Source organism: Monodon monoceros, unplaced genomic scaffold (assembly GCF_005190385.1).
Source record: "Monodon monoceros isolate NGI ecotype Baffin Bay Population unplaced genomic scaffold, NGI_Narwhal_1 Super_Scaffold_18, whole genome shotgun sequence".
NCBI lineage: Eukaryota > Metazoa > Chordata > Mammalia > Artiodactyla > Monodontidae > Monodon > Monodon monoceros.
Window position 1 is genome coordinate 162,906,148 of NW_021703774.1, and position 25,955 is coordinate 162,932,102.

At 52.7% G+C, this 25,955-nt stretch overlaps 2 protein-coding genes across 9 annotated transcripts in view; both read left to right on the plus strand.

Annotated features, from left to right (window-relative positions):
* The window catches only part of ASAP3 (ArfGAP with SH3 domain, ankyrin repeat and PH domain 3), a 47,072-nt gene extending 32,327 nt beyond the window's left edge, over positions 1–14,745 (plus strand). The window contains exons 6-25 of one of the 7 annotated variants that reach the window (XM_029228610.1): positions 2,711–2,822; positions 3,056–3,141; positions 3,589–3,664; positions 3,849–3,935; positions 4,113–4,222; positions 5,110–5,179; positions 5,480–5,567; positions 6,893–6,941; positions 7,053–7,243; positions 7,322–7,455; positions 7,745–7,839; positions 8,023–8,200; positions 9,124–9,209; positions 9,369–9,484; positions 10,080–10,147; positions 10,242–10,349; positions 10,498–10,696; positions 11,558–11,783; positions 12,360–12,450; positions 13,391–14,745. In XM_029228610.1, the coding sequence (XP_029084443.1) occupies positions 2,711–2,822; positions 3,056–3,141; positions 3,589–3,664; positions 3,849–3,935; positions 4,113–4,222; positions 5,110–5,179; positions 5,480–5,567; positions 6,893–6,941; positions 7,053–7,243; positions 7,322–7,455; positions 7,745–7,839; positions 8,023–8,200; positions 9,124–9,209; positions 9,369–9,484; positions 10,080–10,147; positions 10,242–10,349; positions 10,498–10,696; positions 11,558–11,783; positions 12,360–12,450; positions 13,391–13,465 (2,245 nt within the window). In that variant the 3' untranslated portion in view covers positions 13,466–14,745. Of the gene's footprint in view, positions 1–2,687; positions 2,823–3,055; positions 3,142–3,588; positions 3,665–3,848; positions 3,936–4,112; positions 4,223–5,109; positions 5,180–5,479; positions 5,568–6,892; positions 6,942–7,052; positions 7,456–7,744; positions 7,840–8,022; positions 8,201–9,123; positions 9,210–9,368; positions 9,485–10,079; positions 10,148–10,241; positions 10,350–10,497; positions 10,697–11,557; positions 11,784–12,359; positions 12,451–13,390 lie in introns of all 7 variants that reach the window. The other 6 variants (XM_029228611.1, XM_029228614.1, XM_029228608.1 and 3 more) reach the window with 6 other exon arrangements.
* A 3,081-nt stretch (positions 14,746–17,826) lies between these two features.
* Positions 17,827–25,955, plus strand: part of TCEA3 (transcription elongation factor A3) — a 36,862-nt gene continuing 28,733 nt past the window's right edge. For both annotated transcript variants that reach the window (XM_029227119.1, XM_029227120.1), the window contains exons 1-4: positions 17,827–18,225; positions 23,204–23,266; positions 24,024–24,129; positions 24,610–24,745. In XM_029227119.1, coding sequence (XP_029082952.1) covers positions 17,962–18,225; positions 23,204–23,266; positions 24,024–24,129; positions 24,610–24,745 — 569 coding nt within the window. In that variant the 5' untranslated portion in view covers positions 17,827–17,961. The remainder of the gene's footprint in view (positions 18,226–23,203; positions 23,267–24,023; positions 24,130–24,609; positions 24,746–25,955) is intronic.

Sequence of the window (25,955 nt, forward strand, 5' to 3'; positions counted from 1 at the left end):
TATTTCAGACTTTGTAGGGAAATCTTTGTAAATTACCATAGCTGAGGCTGAGGGACAGGGCTATGGTAATTCACAAGGCCATGTATCATACTTCACAGCTTATCTTCATCCTGAGCTAAGTAGCTTCTGTCCTCTAACCTCCACTAGACCTTGCATAAAAAAATGTTAAATAAATAAATAGGAGGTATGCTACACTAAAAAAATTATCTAGGGAATTCCCTGACGGTGCAATGGTTAGGACTCAGCGCTTTCACTGCTGGGGGCCAGGTTCAATCCCTGGTCGGGGAACTAAGATCCCACAAGCCACATGGAGCAGCCATAGATAGATAGATAAATAAATGCATAAATAAATAAAAATAAATTATCTAAGGGAATCATCAAGTTATTACTATAATCCTGTCATTTATTGAGGGCTTACCATACACCAGGGACTGTACGAAATGTTTCCAGTGCACTAAACCATCTGAGAACTAGGCAGTATTAGTCTCCTATTTGAAATGGGGAAACTGAAGCTTAGAAAGATTTATAAGATTAAGTAAGTGAGGGAGCTGCCATTCAAATCCAGAATCCACATTTCTAGCCACTGTACTATACTGTGGCTTCCTTTTTGTCCATATACTCTGGAGCAGACTTCTTTCCATGCCAGTATATATAGATTTCCCCCATCCTTTTTAACAGCTGCATAGTATTCCTATATGTGCACATAGCATCATTTATTTAACTACTTCCTGTTGATAAATATTTAGCTTATTTTTTCATTTCTCCCTATTTATTTACTTATTGGGGGGGTGCATGCCATGCATCATGCGGGATCTTAGTTCCCCCACCGGGGATCGAACCCATGCCCCCTGCAGTGGAAGCGCAGAGTCTGTTAAATCTGGAGCACCAGGGAAGTCCCTCTCACTTTTTGCAGATATGGTAACAATGTAGATGGGAGCTGCCCTTGCCCTCTCCCAGCTGCTCTGCCCCCTCAGTCTCCCGCCCTCCTTAGCAAGCTGCCAGGCTTATTGTTGCTCAGGCCTGGCCACCACTTCTCTCTCTGCTGCTCATCTTCAGATCCCAAAAAAGCATCTGCCCTGACCCCCAGGCCCGTTCACAGGGTCAGTCCTCACCTAACTCCACTCCCCTGCCACAGATTCCCTCTTGAGGTATCACAAAGCTTTAGGGAAAACCTAAAGGAAAACCTAAACCATTAAAAACAAACAAAACCACACACACACACACACACACAAAAACCCTGCAGAACTCTGCTCTAGAGCAGTGGTTTTCACCCAGGGGTGATTTTGCACCCCCAGGAGACATTTGTGGTTGTCACAACAGGGCAGATGCTACTGGCATCTAGTGGGCAGAGGCCAGGGATGCTGCTAAACATCTTACAATGCACAGGAGGACCCCCACAGCAAAGAATTATCTAGTCAAAATGTCTTTAGTTCCAAGGTTGAGAAACTGCCCTCTGGGTCTCAGGGACAGATTCTGCAAATAAACACCATTCCAGAGGTCTGACGACAGTAAGGTCTAGAACTTTAGAACCAGAAGGGGCCTGAGAACTCAGTCTGGGTCATTGCTTCCTCAGTTTACAGATGGGAAAACTGAAGCTTAAAGGGGCCTATAATATTATACTGTAGTGTCTTCTGTCTGCTAAGTCTTTTGCATACTTTATCTCATCTGGGTACAGATAGAGGTCCCCATTTTCCAGATGAGGAGACTGGGGCTTGGAGAGGGGAAGTAATGCAGATGTAAGGTTATCCCGCGTCTCTTTTCTTTGCTCAGGGCTGGCACCCACTGGGAGCAAAACTATACACAAGCTGTCTCCTTTACACGGGATTCACGGTCTCATGCGTCCAGCCCCAGATTTGGAAATACTCTCCTGGCTGGAAGTGGGTGGTCTGATGGGTGTGGGATTTCCAGGAAACCATTTATACACAGTTCCACCCATCCACAAACAGGAGAAGCCACCAACTCCGAGATCCTTAGGGGAGAAAGCCCAGGTTACTCTTAGCTACAGGATGGGGAGCGCTTTCTGTCTTCACCTACAAAGAAAAGAATCAAGGTTTTTTAAGCTTTAAATGGGAAGCTCCATGGCTCAGAAGAATGAAGGCACCTTGTGGTCTTTTAACCCACATGGTCCTAAATCCCTTCCAGAAAAATCAGAACCGGTTACCCCCAATCCCACCTGGCCCTATCTGAGCCCATCCCCTCCCTGCCTAGAAACCATCAACTCCTTCCCATTGCTCTTGGGATAAAGACCAAGAACGTCAACACGGTCTGACTCAGGCCCTGCGTGGTCTGGCCTCTCTTTACCTCACGTGGAACCACCTCCCTCTCTGTCTCCACTGTGAGCCCTGATCTCTCCTGCCTCTGGGCTGTCCCGTGGTCTGACCCTCCCACCCAGCCCTAGCTTCCTCTGACTTCAGATCCCAGCTCCAGCATCACTTCCTGAGTAGCTGGATGAGGTCGGATCCCCCATTTTACTCTCCCATTGCTCTCTTCAAGGCTGTGATTTGATTCACGGGGCTGACTCCCCCCCTCACCAGCCTGTACATTCCCTGAATCCACACTGTTGACCGTTGTACCCCAGCCCCACCACACAGCTGCGCAGAGGAGGGTCCCCTCACTCTCGTGTGCCCGTACAGACAGGAGCATGTAGGGATGGTGGGCCATGCGAGGGGATAGTGAGAGTTGTTCAGGCCTCTCTTTCCTGGGGGCCTAGGGCCAGGCTGGAGAAGGAGAGGGACCGGGCCAGGGTGACAGGAGGGAGTGCCGGGGAGGTGGCGCAGGACACCCAGAGAGAGCGACGCGTCTTCCAGCTGCACATGTGTGAGGTAAGGGGTGCCCCAGGCCGAGGGAGGGGTGGGATGTGTCTTCCTGTCTGCATCCCTGAACGTCCCCGGGGTCCCAGTCACTGTCTCAGCCCAGGTCCTTGCCAGATGGCCCTTGAGGGGTCACCAAGGTCCAGTCATGGCCAAAAGGATTAGCCTGGGATGGGGACGGCAGCCCCTTGTGCCCAGGATTCAGCTTTGCTCACATCACACACCTTTCCCTGCCCTCTCCCCAGTATCTGCTGAAAGCCGGGGAGAGCCAGATGAAGCAAGGTCCTGATTTCCTGCAGAGCCTCATCAAGTTCTTCCACGCCCAGCACAAGTAGGTTTCTCCCCGTGTGCCACCCCCATCCCCACAGTCGCTTGCCCCTTGACCCTTCAGGCAACCGAGAACAAGGCCATCCCCAGGCTCTGGCAGACCCTTGAGGCTTCCGTGTGTGTCTGTACCTCACTGGTAATGCTTTTTACGGCTGCTCTTTATTGAATGCTCACCACGTATCAAGCACTACGTACCCTACACACACCCCTGTGAGCAGCTACTGCTAGTATCCCCATTTTATAGAAGAGAAAATTTAGGCTCAGATTTACTAAGGTCACACAGCTAGGAAGTGGGATCTGGACCCAGACACTCTGACTCCGGGGTGCCTGCTCGTGGCCGTCACACTATATTGCCCCCAGGTGCCCTGTGATCTCTAGAGCACCTTCTCCCACACTTCCCCTCTCATTTTCATCTCTCTCTCTGGTCCCTTGTTTGGCCTCACACTCTTAGCTTTTTCCAAGATGGCTGGAAGGCTGCTCAGAGCCTGTCCCCCTTCATTGAGAAGCTGGCAGCCTCAGTACACGCAGTAAGTTGGGCCTCACCCTTGAGGTTGTGGTCAAGTCCCCTGTCCTTCCGGGAGAATCTGTGGCCGTGGAATTGCTGGCTTCTGTCCAGAGAGCAAGGCGGCTATTGCCCTGCTGCTCTGGGTCTGGGCTCTGTACCTGGCACATCTGCTGGCTGATGATGGGGTCCTGCCCTTTGTCGCATAGCTGCATCAAGCCCAGGAGGAGGAGCTACAGAAGCTGACCCAGCTCCGGGACTCCCTCCGAGGGACGCTGCAGCTTGAGAGCAGAGAAGTCAGCCCCTGAATCATACCCAACCAAGTGCCCACTCCCAAGGCCCACCCTGGAGGGAGGGAGAGAAGGAAGACCCCATAGCGTCCCCTTGAGAAGTCTCCCTGAGTGAGACCCCTGCAGATTGGGGCTCTTCCCACCCACATGCCCTGAGGTCTCCTTTGCATGTCCGAGGAACAGGAGACTCTGAGCCGGAAGAACTCAGGAGGTGGCTACAGCATCCACCAGCACCAAGGCAACAAGCAGTTTGGGACAGAGAAGGTGGGCTTTCTGTACAAGAAAAGTGATGGGTAAGTGACTCAGAGAGCTCAAGTAACTTGCCCAAAGCCACCCAGCCAGTAAATGATAGGGCTGGGTGAGCTGCCTGAAGGGACTGTTCCTATCATCTGTGTAGACCCTGAGGGTTCCAGGACCCTCCACTCTGGCAGTGCAAAATCATCAGAATCCTGGGCTCGTGAATTTCTGCTAAAGTTGGTGGTTGTTCTTAACGTAAAGAAGAAGAATAGCAGCAGCGAACAATTTCTGAGCACTTATTATGCACTAGACAGTCTCCATGGCCTCACCCGTAATCTCTATAATATATTGACTGCCTGGAAATGAAACTGTTGACTGTGCCCTGCTCCCTGTTGTAAAAAAAAATCAGTCTGTGAAATGCAAAGGCCTTTATGGGAATCCGTTAATTTTTTTACTTACTAATCGGTTTTTATCAGAGAAGAATACCTTTGTTAAACCAATTAATATTTACCTCTTACAGGAAAAGTGCCAAGTAGCTTTGATCATGGATTTGCTAATTTTATTTTTGAGGGCTCGATATTTATCTTGCTTTGTCTTTAACCATAATTCATCTGTTGTGGTCAAGAACCTGTTCCTCCTCTCAGACTAGGAGGTCCCTAAGGTTGGGAACTGTCTCGTCCATCAGACTGGAAGGTCTCAGAGGGCCAAGGTCACGTGCCCCTTTAGAATAAAGATTCCTAGAGAGTGGGGCTGTCTGACTGGGAGCTTCCTAATGGCAAGGCTGTGTCCCCTCCAGCAGAAGGGAGCCCAGGGAGTGAGGGGCATAGGGGTCACAGGACAGAAGAGGTGAAGAAGTGAGTCCTGGTCCAGGACTCTGTTCACTGATACAGGGGAATTAGGTGTGAGCCTTGAGTGACTGTCTTTCTATCCCTCTGGGCCCTAGAATTCGAAGAGTCTGGCAGAAAAGGAAGTGTGGAGTCAAGTATGGCTGCCTGACCATCTCACACAGCACGGTGAGGGCTGGGGGGATCTCAGGACATGATAGGTCCTCTCCTCCTGGTGTTCAGAGCAGACAGATGTCAAACCCTCCCTCTAAGACTGGTTGCAAACCTGGATCCAGGGAACTGGAGACTCCCTGTGGGAGGGAGAAAGGGATCCAAAGCCTCACACTCCACATCCTTGAGGTGCTAGGAGAGGGGAGACATAAACTGGAACACGATTATTATGCCCATTTAACAGATTGGGAAACAAGCCTAAGAGTTTGGGAGGCCCAGAGGGTAACATGTACATCCTCCATTCCCAACTTCGCACAGATAAACCGGCCACCAGTGAAGCTGACCTTGCTGACGTGCCAAGTGAGGCCAAACCCCGAGGAGAAAAAGTGCTTTGACCTGGTGACCCGTGAGTAGTCCCTGCCCCCTACCCAGCAACTGCCCAGGGCTTCTCTGAGAGACCTGTCAGCTCCTGGGAGGCTCCAATTAGGGGCCTGTGTACAATTCCACATGTGTTTATCAAATAGTTGCTACGGCAGGCATAAGACTCCTTAAGCTCTGGACACTTTTCAGAGGCTTCACCCCATGTCACATTAAACATTAAAATGCACCCACACCCCACATTAAATATGATTATTTCTGTAAAGCATATTTAAATGGATTTGGGTAATTTGGCTTTCAAAATTATTACTTTAAAATGTTCAGTTTTCATCTTTTGGGGTCTTGGTGACAGGCTTTTCATGAGCGCCAGCGCAGGCTGAGAAGGACCTAGATCTGGTCTTCAGGGAGCTCTGTCTGGCAGGGTTGTGAGGTGGGGACCCGGAACTGCAAGGTGATGGGAAATGTCCAGAAGAGAGGTGCAGATATAGCACCATCAGAGATTATAGTGAGCGGGGAATTCCCTGTCGGGTCCAGTGTTTAGGACTCAGCGCTCTCACTGCCGAGGGCCTGGGTTCAATCCCTGGTCAGGGAACTAAGATCCCGCAAGCCATGCGGCGTGGCCATAAATAAATAAATAAATAAAATTTTAAAAGATATGTTAGAGTGAGGGAAGGCCTGCCCTGCTGTGAGGAATCAGGAAAGCCTTCTCGGAGTTTAGCCTTGAAGGACACAAAACATAGAGTCTGGGGGAGGATGTTTCAGGAGATGAAAGGCATGGAACCAGGAGAGTGGGTCCTCCAGTTTAGACAGGGTGCAGGGTTCCCATAGCAGTAGTGGGAGATGAAGCCTGGGACCGCCTCTTAAAGGTTTGGACCTTATTTCCTGGCAGGAGGGAGCCATGGGAGGCCTTGGAGCAGGGAAGTGGCGTGATTTGAGCGGAACCTTTGGCCCAGCAATCTGGCAGCTGGTGCGGGCTGGGGGACGAGGGGGAGAGGTGGGGAGCAGGAAGACCCGAAGGGAGGCTGTGGGGCTGGGAGGGGAGGGGGCCGTAGGTTCAGAGGCTCCTCTGCCCGTGAGCTGAGGGGGGCCCTGTGCCCTGGGAAACCTCGCCTGACCCTGGAAGCTGGGCTTCACACAGAGGGCCTTCTTGGGGTCCTACTCTGGAGGTTTCTTCTGAGAAACTGCCCCCTCTGCTGGCCACTGTCATTACCCGCCCACTGTAGCTTAGCAGAGCCTGGCCCCAAGGAACAAAACCTCCGTCTGGAGCCGGCGGTGGGGGTGAGGGCTTCCCAGGCCCAGGGCAGCAAGGACAGCAGGATTTCTGTGAGCCAGACAACGCCCCTCTCCCCACAGACAACAGGACATACCACTTCCAGGCGGAGGACGAACATGAGTGTGAGGCGTGAGTGCCCCCACGGCTAGCCTGGGGTTGGGGGCAGGGGAGCAACCTCCGGCCCGATACAGGACCGCACCACGCGGGCGTCATGCCCACGCCACGCCTCACTCTCTGCAGGTGGGTGTCAGTGCTGCAGAACAGCAAGGACGAAGCCTTGAGTAGTGCCTTTCTGGGGGAGCCCAGCGGCGGCCCGGGGCCCTGGGGGGGCGCCGGGCTGGACGGGGAGCCCCAGGACCTCACCAAGCTGCTCATCGCCGAGGTCAAGAGCAGGCCCGGGAATGGCCAGTGCTGCGACTGCGGGGCTGCAGGTGGGGCCGGACGAGGAGGGAGGTGGAAACGGAGGGGAGGGGCCCGCGCCTCCAGGCACGAGCTGCCCTACTTTGCAGACCCCACTTGGCTCAGCACCAACCTGGGCGTGCTCACCTGCATCCAGTGCTCCGGCGTCCACCGCGAGCTGGGCGTGCGCTTCTCACGCATGCAGTCCCTCACCTTGGACCTGCTGGGCCCCTCCGAGCTGTTGGTGAGGGCGGGGCGGGGCCGGAGGGCGATCAGGGGCGTGGTCTGATGAGGGGGCGGGGCTTGGGCCCGAAGGACTCAGCTGGAGCCTATGGGGTCGGATGGGGCGGGGCCAAGGTGAGGCAGGGCCAAGTTGGGGCAGGACCCAGACGAGCCAAAAAGAGGATGGGCGGGGCGGAGCCGAGCCTGGACCCGGAGGGAGGCTGAGGGGCGGGACCTCTGGAAGCTCAATCCTCCAGGGGGCGCTGTCCTAACCACCGCGTCTTACCCCCACTGCTTTCCCGCGAACCCAGCTGGCCTTGAACATCGGAAACACTCGCTTCAATGAGGTCATGGAGGCCCAGCTGCCCTCGCACGGCGGCCCTAAACCCTCAACTGAGAGTGACATGTAAGGCGATTCTCAGCTGGGGGCAGATTCTGGCCGGGGGATTCTGCTTTCCCGGCTCCCAGGGAGAAGTCTGGGGAGAGGGGAGCCTCAGATCTGGAAGAGTCCAGGACATGTGGGGTGGTTTCAAGGGTCAGCTGAGTAGAAACGGTCCTTGCTCTGACATCCCGCGGTTATTTTTGACAGGAGCACCCGCAGGGACTATATCGTGGCCAAGTATGTGGAACACAGGTTTGCCCGGCGGTCCACCCCCGAGCCTCAGAGACTCTGGACGGCCATTTGTAACCGGGACCTCCTGTCAGTACTGGAGGCCTTCGCTAATGGGCAGGACTTTGGACAGCCACTGCCGGGGCCTGAGGGGCAGGTGAGAACCCTCTCCAAGGGCCACTTATAACCCAGCCATACTTAGCACGCCCCAGTCCTCCTCCAGGGCTGGCTGTTACTCCCCCCTGCCCCACCTCTGACATCTGCTCAAACCGCACCCATCAGAGGGGTAAATGGGAGAGAGCACAACTTAAGTCAAGCAGTCCCGAGCCAAAATCCTGGCTCTGTCTTTTCCTAGCTGTGTGATCCTGAGCAGTTTACTGAACTCTGAGTCTCATTTTCTCATCTGTAAAACGGGTTAATGATAGCACCCATGGGGTTGAAGTGAGAATTAAGTCCCGTATGAAAGGGCCTGGTGCATAATATATGTGCGATAAACGTTAGAATCTTTTTTTCCCTTGTATAGCCTTAGAAATGGGGAGGGGTGGGTCAGGTCAGAGCAAGGAAGGCTATTGCACTGGTGATTCTAGTAACAAACATCACGTGAGCCAAGGGGGAAAGGATATCAGAGACATTTGAAGGAATAAATTGACACTGATTGGACATCAAAAATTGGATGCCATGTCTTTGAGCTGTCTGCCTGATATCTCGTGGGCTATCCAGTGGGCAGGGTGGGTGTAGCACTTAGATGGGGTAAGAATTTGGAGCAGCCTACACGTGAGTGTTAACTGAAAGCTTGAGGTTATTCGACGTCTCTGGGGGCAGAGAGAAGAGTCCAAGGCCAAGAACCAAGTTTGGGAAACACCTTCTACTGGGGAGGAGGAGGTAGAACCACTGAAGGAAGCAGTGAAGGAATGGCCTTTCATCCTCCTCCCAAACATGAGGTTTCCGCATTCAGTTTCCTCTCTCAGGGGTTCTGGCAGCTTCATATCTGGAGGTGTCAGGGGGCAGCAAGAGTTTAAGAGGGTAATATTGGGGGGCAGGTGAACTGGGGTAAACTCAGAGGTGTGGACATGTATTCAGGCACCTGGAGAGCTCGCCCTGCACTTGGCTGTCAGAGTCACCAACCAGGCCTCCCTGCCCCTGGTGGATTTCATCATCCAAAATGGGTGAGAACCTCCCTGCCCACCTCCTCACGCTCCCCTTGCCTTCCTCTTCTCCCCCTCTCCTCCCTCCTTTCCTCTCTCTCTTTTCCCCCTGACTTTGACCCCTTCACCTGTCTGTTCCCTTCCTTCCTCCCTGACCCACCCCCCCACACCCCGCCACAGTGGTCACCTGGATGCCAAGGCTGCTGACGGGAACAGCGCCCTGCACTGCGCTGCTCTCTACAACCAACCCGACTGCCTCAAGCTGCTGCTGAAAGGGAGAGCCTCACTTGGCACAGGTGGGGCTCCAACAACTCCTCCATCAGACTCCCATTCCTGACTACCCCTCCTGGGGGACTTCCTGCACTGGTAACAAGCATGGACTTTGCACACAGACTTGGGTTCTAATCCTGGCTTGCTTCTGACCACCTTTGTGACTTTGGGGTTTGTCCATTCATCTCTCGAACCTAAGCTTCTTCATCTGTAAAATGGGAATAATACCACTGACCTAGCAGACCTGCTGAAAGGATAAAATAAAACAACGTTTCTTAAAGTACCTAGACAAATAAACATTAACTGAATCTGAATAATAGTGCTTGTAATCCTATGATTTACTGTTTAATGTGTACCTGGTAATGTGCCAAGTGCTCTATGTATATTAACTCATTTAATCCTCATAACAACCTCGTCAGTAGTTCCAAGTATCATACTCATTTTATAGATGAGAAAATTAAGGCCCAGAGAGGTTAAGTCACTTGTCCAAAGTCACACAGCCAGGAAGTAGCAGAGCCAGGATTCAAACCCAGACGATCTTGATCCCAAAGCCTCATCCTAACCTCTAAGTTATAATGCCTCTTTGACCCTGACCACAACCCCTGACTTTATCCCTCACAGTGAACGAGGCAGGAGAGACAGCTCTGGACATAGCCAGGAAGAAGCAGCACAAAGAGTGTGAGGAGCTGGTGAGGTCTAGGGAAGGAGAGGGAGCCCCTGACCCTTTCTATCTCTCTGCTGAGCCCCTGACCTTCTGAACTGCCAAGGCTTTGTTTTTGGCAGCTGGAGCAGGCCCATGCTGGGACCCTCGCCTTCCCCCTGCACCTGGACTACCCCTGGGGGATCTCCACAGAGCCTGGCTCTGACAGTGAGGAGGATGAGGAAGAGAAGGTGCGTCCCAGCCCTCGCCTCTCAGGCCTCCAGACAGCCGAAGGGAAGACCTGACGGTCTTCCAGGTCCACATGGGACCTGATGTGGGGAGGGGCGGGGCTGAGCTGGAGGAACCAAGGGCATCCTCCCTCCCACACTTCTGCCCCAGCAGCGCTGCCCGCTGAAGCCCCCAGCCCAGGTCCGCTGGGCCAGTGGGAGGCTGGACATCAGCAACAAGACCTACGAGACCATCGCCAGCCTGGGACCAGCTGCCCCTAAGATCCAGAGTGAGGATTGCCCCCCACCTTTGCCGGTCAAAAACCCTTCTCGGACCATGGCCCAAGGGCGTGCGGGACATGCCAGTGGAGGTATGGTTGGCTGCCCAGAAAAATGCTCTCGTGCCATTCATTGAGGGCCTGCTATGTGCTGGAGCACTGAGCTCAGAGTGCTGTGTCAGTCCATACTGTCCTCACTGTCACCTGTCAGGTAGGGGTTATCATCTCCCTCACAGGTAAAGGAAGAGAGATGTTAAGTAACATGTCCAAGATCCCATACCTAAGTCCCTGATGTGGGCTTCCAACCCAGGTCCGTCTTATTCCAAATTCCTCAATGCTTCACTGAAATAAAAAGAGAGAGAAGCATTTTTTAAGCGTGCACTGTCTTGAGTCCCTTGGGGGCTACTGAGACACAGTCTAGTGGGAGAGATAAAAACTGGAATGTAATTCATTACAATATAAGGCACAGTGCGACATAGAAGATAAATTCCAAAAGGACAGAAGCAAGTTTTGTTGACTACTATTTCTCCAGCACCTAGCACAGTGCTTGGCTGTTGTCAAGAACTATTTGTTGAATGAATGAACAGGCTTGTTCTGGGAACTCCGGAGAGGGAGGGAGAGTCTCCTGCTGGGATTGGTAGGGGGGTTAGGAAGGCTTCCTGGTGGAGGCAGCATCAGAGCTGAGCCTGAGGGACAAGCAGGAGAGTCCAGATCGAGGAGAGGGTGTGAGCAGAAGTGAACAGTGCTAGTCAGTGTGGCCCTGGCCATCAGGAATGAACATCATGAACCATGAGACTGAAGCATGATGGTGAAGAGTTGAAGGAGAGTGCTGGACAGGTAGATGAGAGCTGGGGAATTGGGAGAGAACCATGATAGATCCCAGAGGCCAAAAGCTGCTTTGAAGTTGAGCACAGAGTAAGTGATAAAGACAGGCTTTATCACTTCTGATTTCAGATCGTTCCGAAGTTCCCAGCCTGAGCTCGGAGTCTGCTGGGGTCCCTGAGAACCTGAGCAGTCCAGCCTCCTCCTCCTGCAGTCTCACAAGCCCCGTGGAACCTGGGGGTCCCAACCAAACCCTACCCAGCTCTGAAGAGGGCCTCTGGGAGCCCCCGGGCCCCCCCCGACCCAGCCTGACATCTGGAACCACCCCTTCAGAGATGTATCCCCCTGTTAGGTTCAGGTTGGTGAAAGCCCAACTGTGCAGTCTCAGTAAGTCTCCTGACCTCTCTGAGCATCCATTTACTTCGCCACCTCTAAACGGTGCCTGCCTGTAGCCTGGGATACCTTCTAGCGCTGAGGCCCATGAACAGTGCAGAAATGCTAGACCATAAGTGGAGGGTGATTGGACCCCGTCCCCCTTCACACACCTGCTCCTGCCTCTGGCCTGGAGAGCTGGGGAGGAGTCTGGGGCTCAGGCTGCTGAAGCTGGAAGAGCGAAGGCCTAGTGCCAACTGTGGCTTGTTCTAGAGGTTCACAGTGGGGTTTTCACTCTGTCCCCACCCCCAGCCCAGGATCCAGTCCTCTCTTCCTTGCAAACCCTTTCAGTTTGGAGTTTGGGGAATAGATATGGTGAAATTTTCAGTGTGGAGGTCAGTGCTGGGCCTCTGGGGCCTGTGATGCACCCAGCCTGGGGGCCTCGTGGACTCTCTACCCACCCAGTCCAAGCCCCCAGCCTTGCTCTATCCCTGAGCCCTTCCCCCTACTCTAAGGGGCTCTCTGGGTGCAGGGGTCACCTTGGCCTTTCCCTGTCTTCCAGCTCTGAGAGCACTCGCTCCTATCGGCGGGGGGGCCGGAGCCTGGAGGACTGTCCTTCAGCCCGGCAGCCTCTACCCAGAAGGAACATGCCGGTAAGACTCCGGGACTGTGGTTTGAAGGGTGGTGAAAGGGTACGTGGGAGGCAGAGCTGGTCAGGAGTAAGTGTATTAGGGCGGCAGACCTCTGTCCAGGACTGGGGGCAGCCATCATTTGCCCAGTCCCTGTCCTGTTGCTCCTCCTTCCCCAGTCCAGGATGGGTGCAGCTGGGGAGAGCCCAGGCCTTGAGAGGCGGCAGAGGTGACAAGGCCCAAGCTCTGACTGTTCCCCAAAGGAGGGTGAGCAAAGCTGTGTCAGCCAGGCTGGTCGCTCAGAGAAGGAAGCACTCCCTGCAGACGAGGAAGGGTTAGGGTGGCCGTGTACCAGCCATTGGTTTGCACAGCTCTCCTCTTATACGGGAGTCTCCTGGAATCCACTGAAACTTCCAGGCATAGAGGGATGTGACAGGGACAAGGCAAGAGCTGTCATCCTTAATCCAGCTTCTCCCTGCTGAATCACAGTCTCGCACAATCATACATATTTAGATGAGGAGACTGGGAGTGGGCATAGGACAGAGGCAGTTGTGCCGAGAAGGAAGCCATCTCAGTTCCTGGTTCCCCTGGGGATTTGTCAGGGTTGGCCTTGGTTGTCTGTGTTGAGAGAGTAGGGGATGGAAGGAGCTGGGTCTCTCTAGGGAATCGTCATCCTCAGTCTGTCAGAGTCAGGTACCAGACACAAATGTGTGTCTACAACCAGGTGTCCATCACCCAGCATTTAGTTGATGCCTGTTGTTGAGACGTGTGTGATAATAAGAGCCTGGGCTTTGAAGCGTGGAGGTCTTGGAAAAGTGGCTTCACTTCTTCAAGCTTCAGCTTCATCTGTAAAATAGGGATAATTTCATGTTCCCACAATAGGACCTTTTGAAACTGAGTGAGATAAACAGCTGGTATATAACAGGTGCTTAAGAAATGTCAATTTTCATCCTTCTCTTCCCAGGTCGGCTTCACTGAAGGAGACGGTTCAAGGACTGGGGTTCTCCCAGCAAGTTCTGTGCAGCTTTTGCAAGACTAGCTCCTTACTAGCCCTTGCACGCCTGAATCACCCCCATGCTGGATGCCAGCATTCAGAGCTAGGACTTGAGCCCACAAGACTGGGGAGCTGAGGTGTTTATGCCCTGGGGTCTTGCTGCCTCTGTCCTTTGTGCCTCTGTGGCTGGCCTTCCTCCCTGACATGGGCCCACGCCCCTGCCAAGGACACTGGGCCCCTCCATGTTAGGGCTGATGGCAGTTTGTCTCCATGTCATACCTGCCAGGGACCAGGGAGCCCTATGGCTGGACCCAAGTGCTCCTGACCCAGCTCCAACTGCAGAACCTCCAGTCCCTCATCAGACCAGGACTGTGTTTCTTCCATCAGTCTGGGGGGCTCTAACCTGCCTTCATTATTCTGCAGGCCAGGGATTCTGCCAGACTAGGGACTGTCTTCTCAGCCATTCACTAGCCTAGTATTCTTTGACTGAGTTCTGGCTCTGTCCATTCCTGTGCTAGGCACTGCAGATGTCACAGGAATAAGACAAAGGTCCTAAAGATGTGGTCCCTTTCTGGGCAGCCGGTCCCACGAATTAGGCTTGGAAATGGACAGGGCTAGATTCCAGAGGATGGTCCTGGGCCTAGGGGCAGACTGACAATCAGCTGGCTTACACCTGAATAGCACTGCAGTTGTCTACAGCCTGTATCCATCCTGGTTTCTCAGTGCCCATGCTGTACTGGCTGTTAAATAAATATTCTGAATATCACTCCTTTTGAGGGACAGCAGAGCCTTGCTGGGGACCTCTGTTATAATAGATTCCCAGCCAGGAAGTAGAGGAGGGTTCACCCCCATTTGCTTACTCTCCTTGATTTAGCAAGAATGAAAGGAATAGTCTGGAATGATTATCCTCACTTCTCTCCTCTTTCTGTCAGTCAACTCAGGAATCTTCCAGTCTCGGGGCAGGAAAGGGCCAAGAAAGGAGAAAGGAGAGTGATAGAAATGGAGGGTGGAGACTTAAAGGTTCTACTTCCCAGCGCCAGAAATTCCACCGTCGCTTTCAGGCCCATATTGGAAAACAGATACACCTAAGCCACCATCAGTCTCTAACAGGTCAGCTTTATAGGCCCTGGGCGCTGGGCCCTGGCAGGGATGGACCAGGACAAACAGGGGAGGCCAGAGGATGCCAATGGCCAATGCAGCAGCCTGGACCGGGAGGCTGCGCCGTTTACCCTGGAGACCTGACAGGTCTGTGATCCCACAGGAGCGAGGTTGTCTTCAGAGCCCCCAGTGTCTTGTTATTTCACTCATCTCTAATAAAAGATTTTTCAGAGTAAATTTCAGTGGTTTCATTTATGTTCTCTGAAGAGCCGTCGGGAAGGGGAGGGATTCTTAGGGCTTGGAATTCTTTCTCTAGACCTGCTAAGAGGGACAGCCTGGTGTACAGCAGTGGTTTGCAACCAGGGGTGATTTTCCCCCAGGGGACATTTGACAAGGAAGACACATTTTTTATTGTTCCCAACTGGAGGGTGCTGCTGGCATCTAGTGGCTAGAGTTCAGGGATGCTGCTAAACATTCTTCAATACACAGGCCAGCCCCTGCGCACAAGGAATTATCCAGTCCAAAATGGTAATAGTGCCGAGGTTGAGAAACCCTGGTGTGAGGAAAGAGCACTGGACTAGGAGTCTGGAGACCTGCAGTTTAACTCTGCCACAGTCCCTGCTTATTTGTGAGGTGATCCCAGGAAACACAATGGGTAGTAGGGATGTGGAAAAAAAAGGAATGTGCCATCAAGTTATCCCATCAGGAGTGAAGAAATTGGTGTATTTACTACCAACTCTGGTCTCTCGCTGGTTCAAGGGTCCTTTCTGGGGGTGTCAATTCCTAATTCTCTACTTCCAGTCTGCCCTGAAGCCCTCAGTCAGAGAGATGCAGGAAGCTGTCAGAGGTGTGTCCAGGAATTGCCTGCTGGTGACCTCCAAGGTGGATGGGTAGGCAGAGGGGATGTAGAGGGTACTGACGTGTCTGATACGGTTGAGCAGGGCAATCCTGGGCCTCACTGGGCCTCAGTCTTCCAATCTGTACAAAGAAAGGGTTGGACTTGATGTTTTCTTAGGGTCCTTCAAGCCCTGAAGTCTTGGCTTCTTTTGATGTCACTCAACTCACAGTGGGAGCTGGGTGGAAGTTTGAGGAAACTCAAATCTGCTTTTTCTAAAAGGCAATCCTAAGTAATTGCAGACAGCTGTCTCTTCAACCCAGAGGGGCTTGCTTGGGGGTTGGCCAAGAAGTTTTAGTCTAACCTCCTAAAAGCGGCCTACAGTGCTTTTCATGGTCAGGCCCCACCCACCTCTGACTCTCTGCCCCTCCCCTCCGAACACCCCTCTCATCGCCGTGCTGTAGCCACACTAGTTTTTCCTTCAACCCCCGACACGTGAAGCACCCTCCCTTCCCCAAGTTTGCACATTCGGAACTCCAGGAGGACTGATTTGTACCTCTCAGGATGCTCAGGGCTAAAGGTTCTGGCACCTAGTAGGTGCTCAATAAATATATGTATAAATGTTTCTTCTTCTCTTACTTTAACACTCTCCTCCTCCTCCCCCCAACTCCCACTCAGCACTTCACCCAAAGTTTAAACTTCATTTCTTCAGAGAACATAACACCCCAAATGGTGCAAGTCCCCTCAGATGTCTGCAAGTTATCCTCTACTTCTTCCTGACCCTCACCCCAGTTGTGATAACACAGAATTGATGGTGTACGTATTTGTTTAAGGTTTTTCTTACCCATAGACTGAGTCTCAAGCTTGCTGGGACTGGGTCTGTCTTATTCATTGCTTGGACATTCAATACGTATCTGTTGAATGAATGAGAAACCCACCCCTTCCTACCTTGGTCCCAGCATAGTTAGAAGATTTAACCAAAATTTTAGAAGTGGAGACCTGATTGAAAAACAAGGTGCTTATTTGGGGTTTGCTAGCACTGCACTCCTGGAGACACAGATTCAAGAAGCGCTTCAGGGCCTCCCTGGTGGTGCAGAGGTTAAGAATCTGCGCTCCGCAACAGGAGAAGCCACCGCAAGGAAGAGTAGCCTCCGCTCGCCGGGTCTAGAGAAAGCCCTCCCGCAGCAACAAAGACCCAAGGGGGCCAAAAATAAATAAATAATTAATTAATTAAATATATATATAAATATATAAAGAAGCTCTTCAATTGTGTTCTGCAGGACTACAAAATGGGGAGGCTTATAAAGACAGAAACCGCAAGGTTACAGTTAGTTACAGGAGTTTTTTGTCAAGAATTACAATTGGAGCTGGCCAGAAGTAAAGGTGCTTATTTAATAAGGATTGGTTGGGGTCCGAAATGGTTGCATAATTACAACGGGAGACCTTGAGACCATAAGGTTTGCAGCTGGCAAGTGTTGTTCTGAGTACTCTGGTGATGTCCATGGATCTGGTACAGCTCAAAGAAAGTTCAGGCTTTCAGTGATGCAGAGATGTGTCTGAAACCAGATCCTCAACTGCTACCGGACTCCATTTGTTTTTTTTAATCGGACTCCATTTTTGTATGCCTGAATTGTGATCACTCTGTGTTAATTTCAATTTGTCATCAGAAGACAGGTGAGTCCACCCTGTGATGCAGGATGAGGTTCTCTAAGTTTCTCTCAGGAAAGTCTGGAGATTTCACTGAACACTCCAAGCCACAACTTCCCATCCCCACACACTGCGGACCATTTTTCATGCCTCCCTTCCAGGCCCATAAGCACCCACACACACACTCCACACACACACAGTTCATTTTCTATCAATTAAACTCACGTTTAGGAAGGGATCTGGGTCTGCTGGGGACACTTGGAAGGTCCTTCCACAGGAACACAGATGTGTGCACAGCTGTGGAGGCATGATTCTGTTTCCTCCCTTCCAGATCCAATCCCACTAGGGAGGCAGTGTCCTGACCCCGACTAAATAAGGGGCACATGCACCTGGACACGGATTTCTCAAAGTTTGGTGCGCTTAAGAACTTCCCAAGCCCTCACTACTCAAAGTGTAGTCCGTGGGACCAGCAGCACTCGGAGAGCTTGTTAGAAATGCAAAACCTCACTGTAACAAACAAAATTGAGGGCAACAGTGGGCCTGGATACACGCGTGTGCACGAATAGTGAGCACAGGGTAGGACAGAATTGGATTTAATGAGCATGCAAAATAATGTGATTCAAGCATACCAAACTGCCTCCACTTGGGCATAGGCATGAACTAGGTCGGCCGGCTTTGAGCTGCAACGGTGCAGAGACACGGGAGCCCAGAACTATTCTGGAAGCTCCCAGGGCACCCTCGGGTGCCCTCCTCGCCGCAACAGCCTCTTGTGGCCAGGGACGACGGCCTCCCCATTCGCCAGAGAGCCCTCCTTCCCAAATCTCCCTTCAGCTCCCGGCGCCCCAGGACCGGCCCGAGGTGGAGGGCCCGCTCTCGCAGCCTCGTCCCTCTCTCGGGTAGCCCGACTGGCGGGCGCGGGCAATCTTTGCCCCGGCGAGTCCTTGAAGTCTATATTTAGTGCATGCCACCCCTCCCCCACTGCCGGGAGGCAGGCGGCCGAGGGGGTGTGGGGGGAGAGCCCCGCCCCCGCCAGGCGTGTGTGTCGGGTGCGTCTGGGGCCCGCGCGGCTTGCGCGCCCTCAGCCTTTGCGCCTCCTGCACCCGAAACCCGGCTGCCGCCCCTGCGCCCCTCGTCCCGCCGGGCGTCGCGGGCCAACATGGGCCAGGAAGAGGAGCTGCTGAGGATCGCCAAGAAGCTGGAGAAGATGGTGGCCAGGAAGAACACGGTGAGGCTGCAGAGTTCGGGCCAGAGCCCCAGCCCCCGGGAGGCGCGGCGCGTGCGAGCCCGGGAGTCCCGGGGGCCCGTGCTGGCTGGACGCCCGGGAGGCGCGTGCGGGACTCGGGGACCGGAGGGAGGCACGGCCGGGGCAGGGCTCAGCGCCCCTTGGGGACTGCTGGCACCTCGGGGTGGGCGTGTGCATGGCCCGGGGCTCCGGGGTGGACCGTGCCGGCCCCAGAGACTGGGCTTGTGCACGTACGCCTGGACCTGCAGGGTTGGGGCCCCTGGGTAGCTTGTGCAGGGCCCGGGAAAGAGAGTGAAGAGACCGTCAGCTGGAAAAGGACTTTCGAAGCCCCGGGACTCGGCGTGTGCAAAGCCCAGGGAGCGGCGGTGACTGCGGGACGGGGGAGCCGGAGACTGGGGAAAACAAAATCCTGGGTGACCCGAGAAGGGGCAAAGAAACTTGAACTGATGAGGGGTGCTGAGCCGCGTCTACGCCGCACCCCGGGAGTGGATCTGGCGGAGAAAAGCGAAGGGCCTCGGATCCCGGAACCCCACAGCTTGAGGCTCCAGGAGCTGCTCTGTTTGCAACTCTCCCTTTCCTTGGCCGAGGGTTGGGGCCCGGGCGGGCGGGGGCCGAACAGGTGTCGGGCAGCCGCTGCGCCCATGGGGCCCGCGGGGCGGGGGAAGGGGGACCGGCTGCAGGCCTGGGCTGCGGGGCGGAGGAGGCCGGGGGCGGGGGAGAGAGGGGCCCGGAGGTTGCGGGGAATCAGAGACGGAGGACTTACCTGCGGATCCCTGAGCGCTCAGTGCCAGGAGCCCTCAGCGCGGGCCGACTTGAAGTTAATGTTTGATCCTCCATGCGGTCTTTGCCTCAAGTTGGCTGCCGCCCTGTTGCCTAGACAAGCAAACTTGGCCTTGGGACGGAGAGGGCTGGAGCTCACCAGGAGAGGGAAGAGAGAGGAGGGTAGGCCAGCAGGCAGGTCTCTCACTTTGCCCTGTCCCAGAGCCCTCCTCCTCCCACCATCTGTAGGCATATGCTGGAGCAGGACCTGCGTTTCCAGCACATTCTGTAATCCTAGGAGCTTGAGAGAGGGATGGACCCTAAGGGTGGTTTTAGAGCAGGAAAGAGGGAGAGGTCACTGGATCCATGGAGTGTCAGGGAGCTCTCCAGTAGACATGGGCAGTAATGAGTTGGTGTCCATATGAAGACCAGAGCCTCAGTTTCTTCATCTGTAAGAAGATGAGATTACCTACCTCCTGGGAAGGAATGTCACTGGATTTTTGTCTCTGCTGGTGGTGGTGAGGGTGGAAGAGATGTGAAACCCTTAGGAAGACCTGGACTGGTGCTTGGGAAGGCTTCGAGAGTGACTCCTCCAGAGGAAACAGAGGAAACACACAAACACACAAACCTGTTTCCTCCAGAGGAAACACACAAACCTGCAGAGTGTTGGGAGCCCCCATTCCAGGATGCTCCAAAGTCAGTGAAACTGAGCCTCAAGTCATCAGGCTCAACTGGGGATGGCAGAGCCCAACCCGGGGCTCCTGAACCAAATTCCAACTCAAGTAGATGTGTTATCCCAGCCCTGCCCCTTGCTGACCCCAAGTTTGGGCCAGGAGATTCTGGACCTCTGCGTGAGGGGTGTGGGGGCAGCTTAGGAGACCTGAGAAAGGCAGCTTGGCTGAGGAGGAAGGGACTTGCCCTGGCCTCCCCTCACTCCTTTTATGGACCTAGACCCACCACTCTACTTTCCCTCTCTGGCCTCGATTTCCTCTTCTGTGAAATGGGAAGAGGAAATGGTGTCCCTTGGCGAGGATTCCTGTGGAAGTACCCAGAGCTTTCTCCAGGAAAGATGCAAGACTGGCCTCAGGGTCCCTGTAGCACAGAGCAAGTCTGCAGCCACGTCTGCGCCTGGGTTCTTGGCAGCATCTGGGTGGGCACAGAGCTCTGGGCATGTGACCTAGAAAGGTGGGGCCTGCTCTGGGAGCAAAAGCGGGCCCGCCCAGTGGTGGTTAGGGAGAGGAGGACACACTTCCTGTAATAAGACGGATCTTCCACGTTGCAGCTCAGGCCCGGGGTTTACTGCCAATTACTGAAGTCCCAGCAACTTAGAGCTTTTGTCAGATGCTGGGAGCGCGCAGCAACTGTAACAGCTTCAGACTTACAGCCAAACATCCTCATGATCACACACAACAAACATAACTACATACATGCAGCCACACACAATATATGAACATATATCACACACAACTATGAACATAACTACATAAAAGACGTGGTTACTGACCCTGGCATGACTGACACACTAACCATTATATTTGCAGAAGGATACACAAAAACAACTACACACATGCCTACACGTGTGCATACACACAATAAGCTACACCCCGACATGCAAATCTACAAACTTAGCAGACAGCCACACTTACGTGTCCAGACATGTTATGACACGGCCATCATCCCTCAAAGACAAATAAACACATTATGCTTCGAGCAGCGTACACACAGCAGCTCCCCACCTGGACCAGAGATACTGCTGGCTGAACATCCCATTCGTGCATGCAGAGAGACACAGCTGGCAACATTTGCACGAGGCTTTGTGAGTCCAGCTACAACCCAGGCTCACGGCTGTTCTCCAACATGACCCAGTTATACAGTGTGATATGCAGAGGCACACGCCCAGTGGTGAGCTGGAACTGGCTTAACACTGTTGAACTTTCAGGAATTTTGCAAGCCAGTTGTTAAATACAGCCATTATTTTTAACATTAAATTATACGTTTACAATTAAATAAATTATATTAAAAACAAAGGTCATAGGGCTTCCCTGGTGGCGCAGTGGTTGAGAGTCCGCCTGCCGATGCAGGGGATGCGGGTTTGTGCCCCGGTCCGGGAGGATCCCACATGCCGCGGAGCGGCTGGGACCCGTGAGCCATGGACGCTGAGCCTGCGCGTCCGGAGCCTGTGCTCCTCAACGGGAGAGGCCACAACAGTGAGAGGCCCGCGTACAGCAAAAAAAAAAACAAAAAAAAACAAAGGTCATAAATACTCCAAAATCATCACTTCTTTATTATTTTATTGCATTTTACTGTCATCTATGGTCTGGAGGTTATTTACTTCTGTTATATCAATATGGTTTCACATCACATATCTCTTCCCAATACCTCCTTCAGGTCAGTCACAGCATGTTGGTATCTTGACATTGGCCATGGGAGGAGTATTGACACCACAGAAATGGGCAAACACTACAAATCAATTTTTTTCCTTTGAGAACTTGTTGTTAAACATTGACCCACATACCACTGCACTTACCCATGTTGATATTTCATGATTGCACACGTCTAGCCAGACCTATGTCCATACCTACCTACATGGTTGTATATTGGGTCGAACCCGAAGGGCCTGAGTTTGAATCCCAGCTCAGTTCCTATTTCTCTTCTCTGAAAATGGGATAATGATTCTGTAAAAATGGGAATAGTAATAGGACCTACCTCATGGGGTCATTGAGACAGTTAGAAGAGATAATGCATGTAAAATACTTAGAACCGTGTCCAGCAGATAATAAGCCTTTAACTAGTGATACATGCGGGCTTATATGCCCACAAGTTCACGTGCGCACACATCCGCAGGTCACACCTTGGAAAACAGACTATGAACCCAAGTTCTAAGGGAGGCTGAGGACTGACAGAGGGCAGCTCTTGGGATGTGGCCCAGGAAGACTAACAGGGAGGGGCTTGGTGGCTGGCAGTGCACAGTGGGACCAGGACTCGGGCATACAGAACACAGTCAGCTGCTGCTCCCCAGGGAACCCATCTCAGCACCGGAGACCGGGGCTGGCTTCTAGGAAGTGGGTGGAAAGAAAGAGAAGGCTGAAATGGGTCAGGGGTTGTTCAGGGCCTGGCAGCCAACAGCTTTTCACATCCGAGTCTCCTTTCTTCCCCTCCCCTTCTCCCCCCCTGCCTTCTGCTTTCTGCTTTATTCATTCACTCAGGGAGATGCTCCCTGAGTGAAGAGTTCAGCATGCTGAACCCGGAGGTCTCAGAGATTAAACAGTCCTCTTCACCGGAGAGAAAAGAAAGTACATGTCCACACAAACACTTGTATATGAACGTTCCCAGCAGCTTTATTTGTAATTGCTGCAAACTGGAAACTACCTAACAGTCCCATTAACAGGTGAATGGATAAACAAATTGTGGTATATACAGGCAATGGCAAACAACTCAGAAATAAAAAGGAGCTGTGGATCTGTGCTACAATGTGCATGAATCTCAAAATGATTACAGAGTGAAAGAAGCCAGATGCGAAATTCCATTACAGTCACTTTCTATAAAATCCTTCAAAATGCAAGCTCATCTAGAGGGGTTGGGGGTGCAGCGAGGGATGTGTGACAAAGGGGCACAAGGGAAATGTCGGGGATGCTGACTATGTCCTTATCTTGACTGTGGTGATGGTTTCAGGGGAGTATATGTATGTCAAAACTCATCACATTGTAGCCTACAACATGTGCGTTTTATTGTATGTCAGTTATACCTCTATAAAGCTGTTTAGAAAAAGCCACAGTCCTCAACCTACAGACGTTCCCAGTTGGGAAGTGAGGGGAGGCATATACAGACATAAAAGCAGAAGCAATAGGCCATGAAGCAATTAATTTTAGAGGAAGAGATGGGGAAGGGAAGAGAATGCCCAGTGGAAGGAACAGCAGAACCAATGGCTAGGGGTCAGGGTGAGTGGGTAGGGCTGGGCCCTTGCTCAGAGGGGCTTGAACCCAGCTGGGTGGTGGGAGGTGAAGTTAGAGAGCTGGTTTGGGCAGAAGCTTTTCCTTTTCTCCTTCTATTCTTCGACCACTTGGCTGCCTGTCTCCTGTCACTGGAAGAGTCTCCTCCCTACCTCCTGCCACCCTCCTTCCCACTGAGACCACACAACGGTCAGAGAGAGGCCTGGGGCAGACCCCACGGGCCTCAGCCCTCACCTTGTGGCCTCCCACAGGAAGGGGCCCTCGACCTTCTGAAGAAGCTGAACAGCTGGCAGATGTCCATCCAGCTACTCCAGGTGGGTGGGGATGGGCAGTGCCTGGAGTGGAGGGTGACTTAGTGGGGCAGGGAAAGACCCTTGGGGGGAACCCTCCAAGGATGGGGTCTGGGAGGAATTTCTGAAAGGAAGGCGGCAGGATGGGATCTTGAGGTACTCTGGGGGTGGGAATCCAGGCCTTTAGATAATGGCAGGGTAGCTTCTAAGCCCTCGGGGCCTCTGGGTCTGGGGGAAAGACTGACTTACTTTCCTTGTGTACCCCAATTCCCAAGGCCCTGGGCCTGTGGGATCCAAGAGGCCAGTGACTCAGGGAGAGGGAAAAGCCCCCCATTTTTAGATCCTCCATGTGTTACCCATGTAGCCCCCAAACTTTACCAGAAGCTCTTGGCCCTGAAAAATCAGCAATACCCAAGTTGTAGTAGCCAGAGCTGTGGCTTAAGCTGAAATTTGAACTCAAAGACACCAGGGGCCAGAGAATGGAGAGGAGTCCTGGTCATCAGCCAGACCCACCACCACTGCTCCAGCTTTTCACCAGAGCCACAGTTACCCATCCCCGCAGGGCGCTGGGGGCTTGGGCACTGACCTCACTCAGGACAGCAGGTCAGGGCCTCAGTTATAAGGTCAGGATTATTACCTCAGCCACAGGTCCAGGCTGGGACTCTGGAGAAGCTGGGCCAGGGGAAGGGGGTGATTGAGCTGGGGCAGGTCTTGCCAGTTAGGGCAGCCAGTCCAGTGGGTCCTAATTCCCAGACCGGCCACTAACCCTCTCGCTTTGCAGACCACCAGGATTGGAGTTGCCGTGAATGGGGTCCGCAAGCACTGCTCTGACAAGGAGGCGGTGTCCTTGGCCAAAGTCCTCGTCAGAAAGTGGAAGCAGCTGTTGGGTGAGAGGGGCAGGGTCGCTTGGGCCAAGTTTTCCTCCCAGCGCCTGGATGGACGGTGCCCGGCTTATGACAGGCACTCAGCGTATGGTTGTTGAATGACTTAATAAGTGACAGATGGCCTCTAGTGGGACTGCCAGTGCTTGTCTAAACAAGTGGGAGATTTGTAGATGGGTGGGTTTTCCTGTACATGTTCCTATGTATATATATCTGTGTTCTTGTGTGTTTGTACATATCTGTATATACACATTGATATGAATATGTGCATAGGTGTGTGCAAAGGTCTTTCTGTCCCCATGTGTGAGCTTCGGTTTGCACACACATGTGCATATTGGATATGCGCTTGTTTCTAAACGGGTATTTGTTGGGGGAGGTGGAGGCTATCTCAGTCCCTGACCTTTGCTCCTTCTTCCCCAGGTCCTGGGTTGGGCTGAGACAGAGAGTTAAGGAACAATGTTACCGTTTTGTTTTTACACTCCCCAGCACCCCCTAAAGGAGAAAAAGGAGAGGAAAGAGTAAAAGCAAAGAAGAAGGAAAAAGGGCTTGGCTGTTCAGATTGGAAGCCAGAGACAAGCCTTTCTCCACCAAGGAAAAAACGAGTGGAAGAGCCCAAAGACAGGTATTTTTTCTGGGATGGAGAGAAGGGAGCTGACACTTGTCACATCCTATGGCAACACCTCTGTTTATATAACTTCATCTAATCCTCACACACCAGGAGGTGGTTATTGTTATTATCTCCTACAGCGCCCCCTCTGGGGGTCTTCTTGGCTCAACCAGACAGACTCACAAGACCCAAACAGGCCATCCCTGACATAGGCTTTGCCTAGAAGCATTCAGGGACAGGAGATGCACTGTGCCAGCAGGGTAGCCTCAGGTGTTTCTCATCACCAAGAGCTCTCACAGGGGACCACGCAGCGTCCAGAGCTACTCTCCGGCCCACCCAGGTGACATTCTCAGGTGCCGAGAACGAGACCGCGATGGGCAGGAGCCCCACGTCCTAAATCTTATAACAGTCCCATGGACAAAGCGTCCAGGATCCCAGCAAGGGCAAAGACCAGTTACAAGAGCAATGACCACTGCACTCAGGGTAGCCCAAAGGCCGTGGCTTTCCACTGATCGTTTATAGTCCTTTCATAGCCCTTCCTGTGTAGACACAGTTTACCAATCGGCACTCATTTGCACTAGAAGCAGCGCCGACTAGTAGTACAGCTGACGTTCCACCTTTGGCAGGGTTCCTGGTAAATGGGGCTAGGAACTTGTCCACAGAGAAGGAAAGGTGTTTTGTTGGCTCTTTATTCAAATGGCCAATTTGCGACGCAGAAGCTGAAGGTTGGGGAGCAGGGCCTTTCTCAATATCACTCAGCCATTATGTGACAGAGTGGGATTCCCATCTTTGTCTGTCAGGCCCCCAGACCTCTGCTGAGGTCTCAACACCGTGCCCCTTCCCCTTTGCCCACCCCAGCCAGGGTCCCCCAAAATGCATGACTTTCTGATAGACCCAAATGCCTTATCCATGACAGTAGATAAAAGCCTTCATGGATGGATTAGTAAGTCCTACCTATTCCCTGTGTGACTAGAAAGATCACTTAATTCCTTAGGGAGGGGGTCATCTAATAGATAAGGGGGTGAGACTAGATAACACTGAATGGTACCTGATGGTACTAGATAATACAGATAGTATCGTGATATACCAACATTTTTAATGTACATACATTTTTTGCCAAGTATATCCACTACAAGGTATTCATTTTAAGGAATTAATCAGATTAAACATACAGATGTTATGTTCTGTGTGTAACATTTTTCAGGTGACATTTCTGAAACATTTT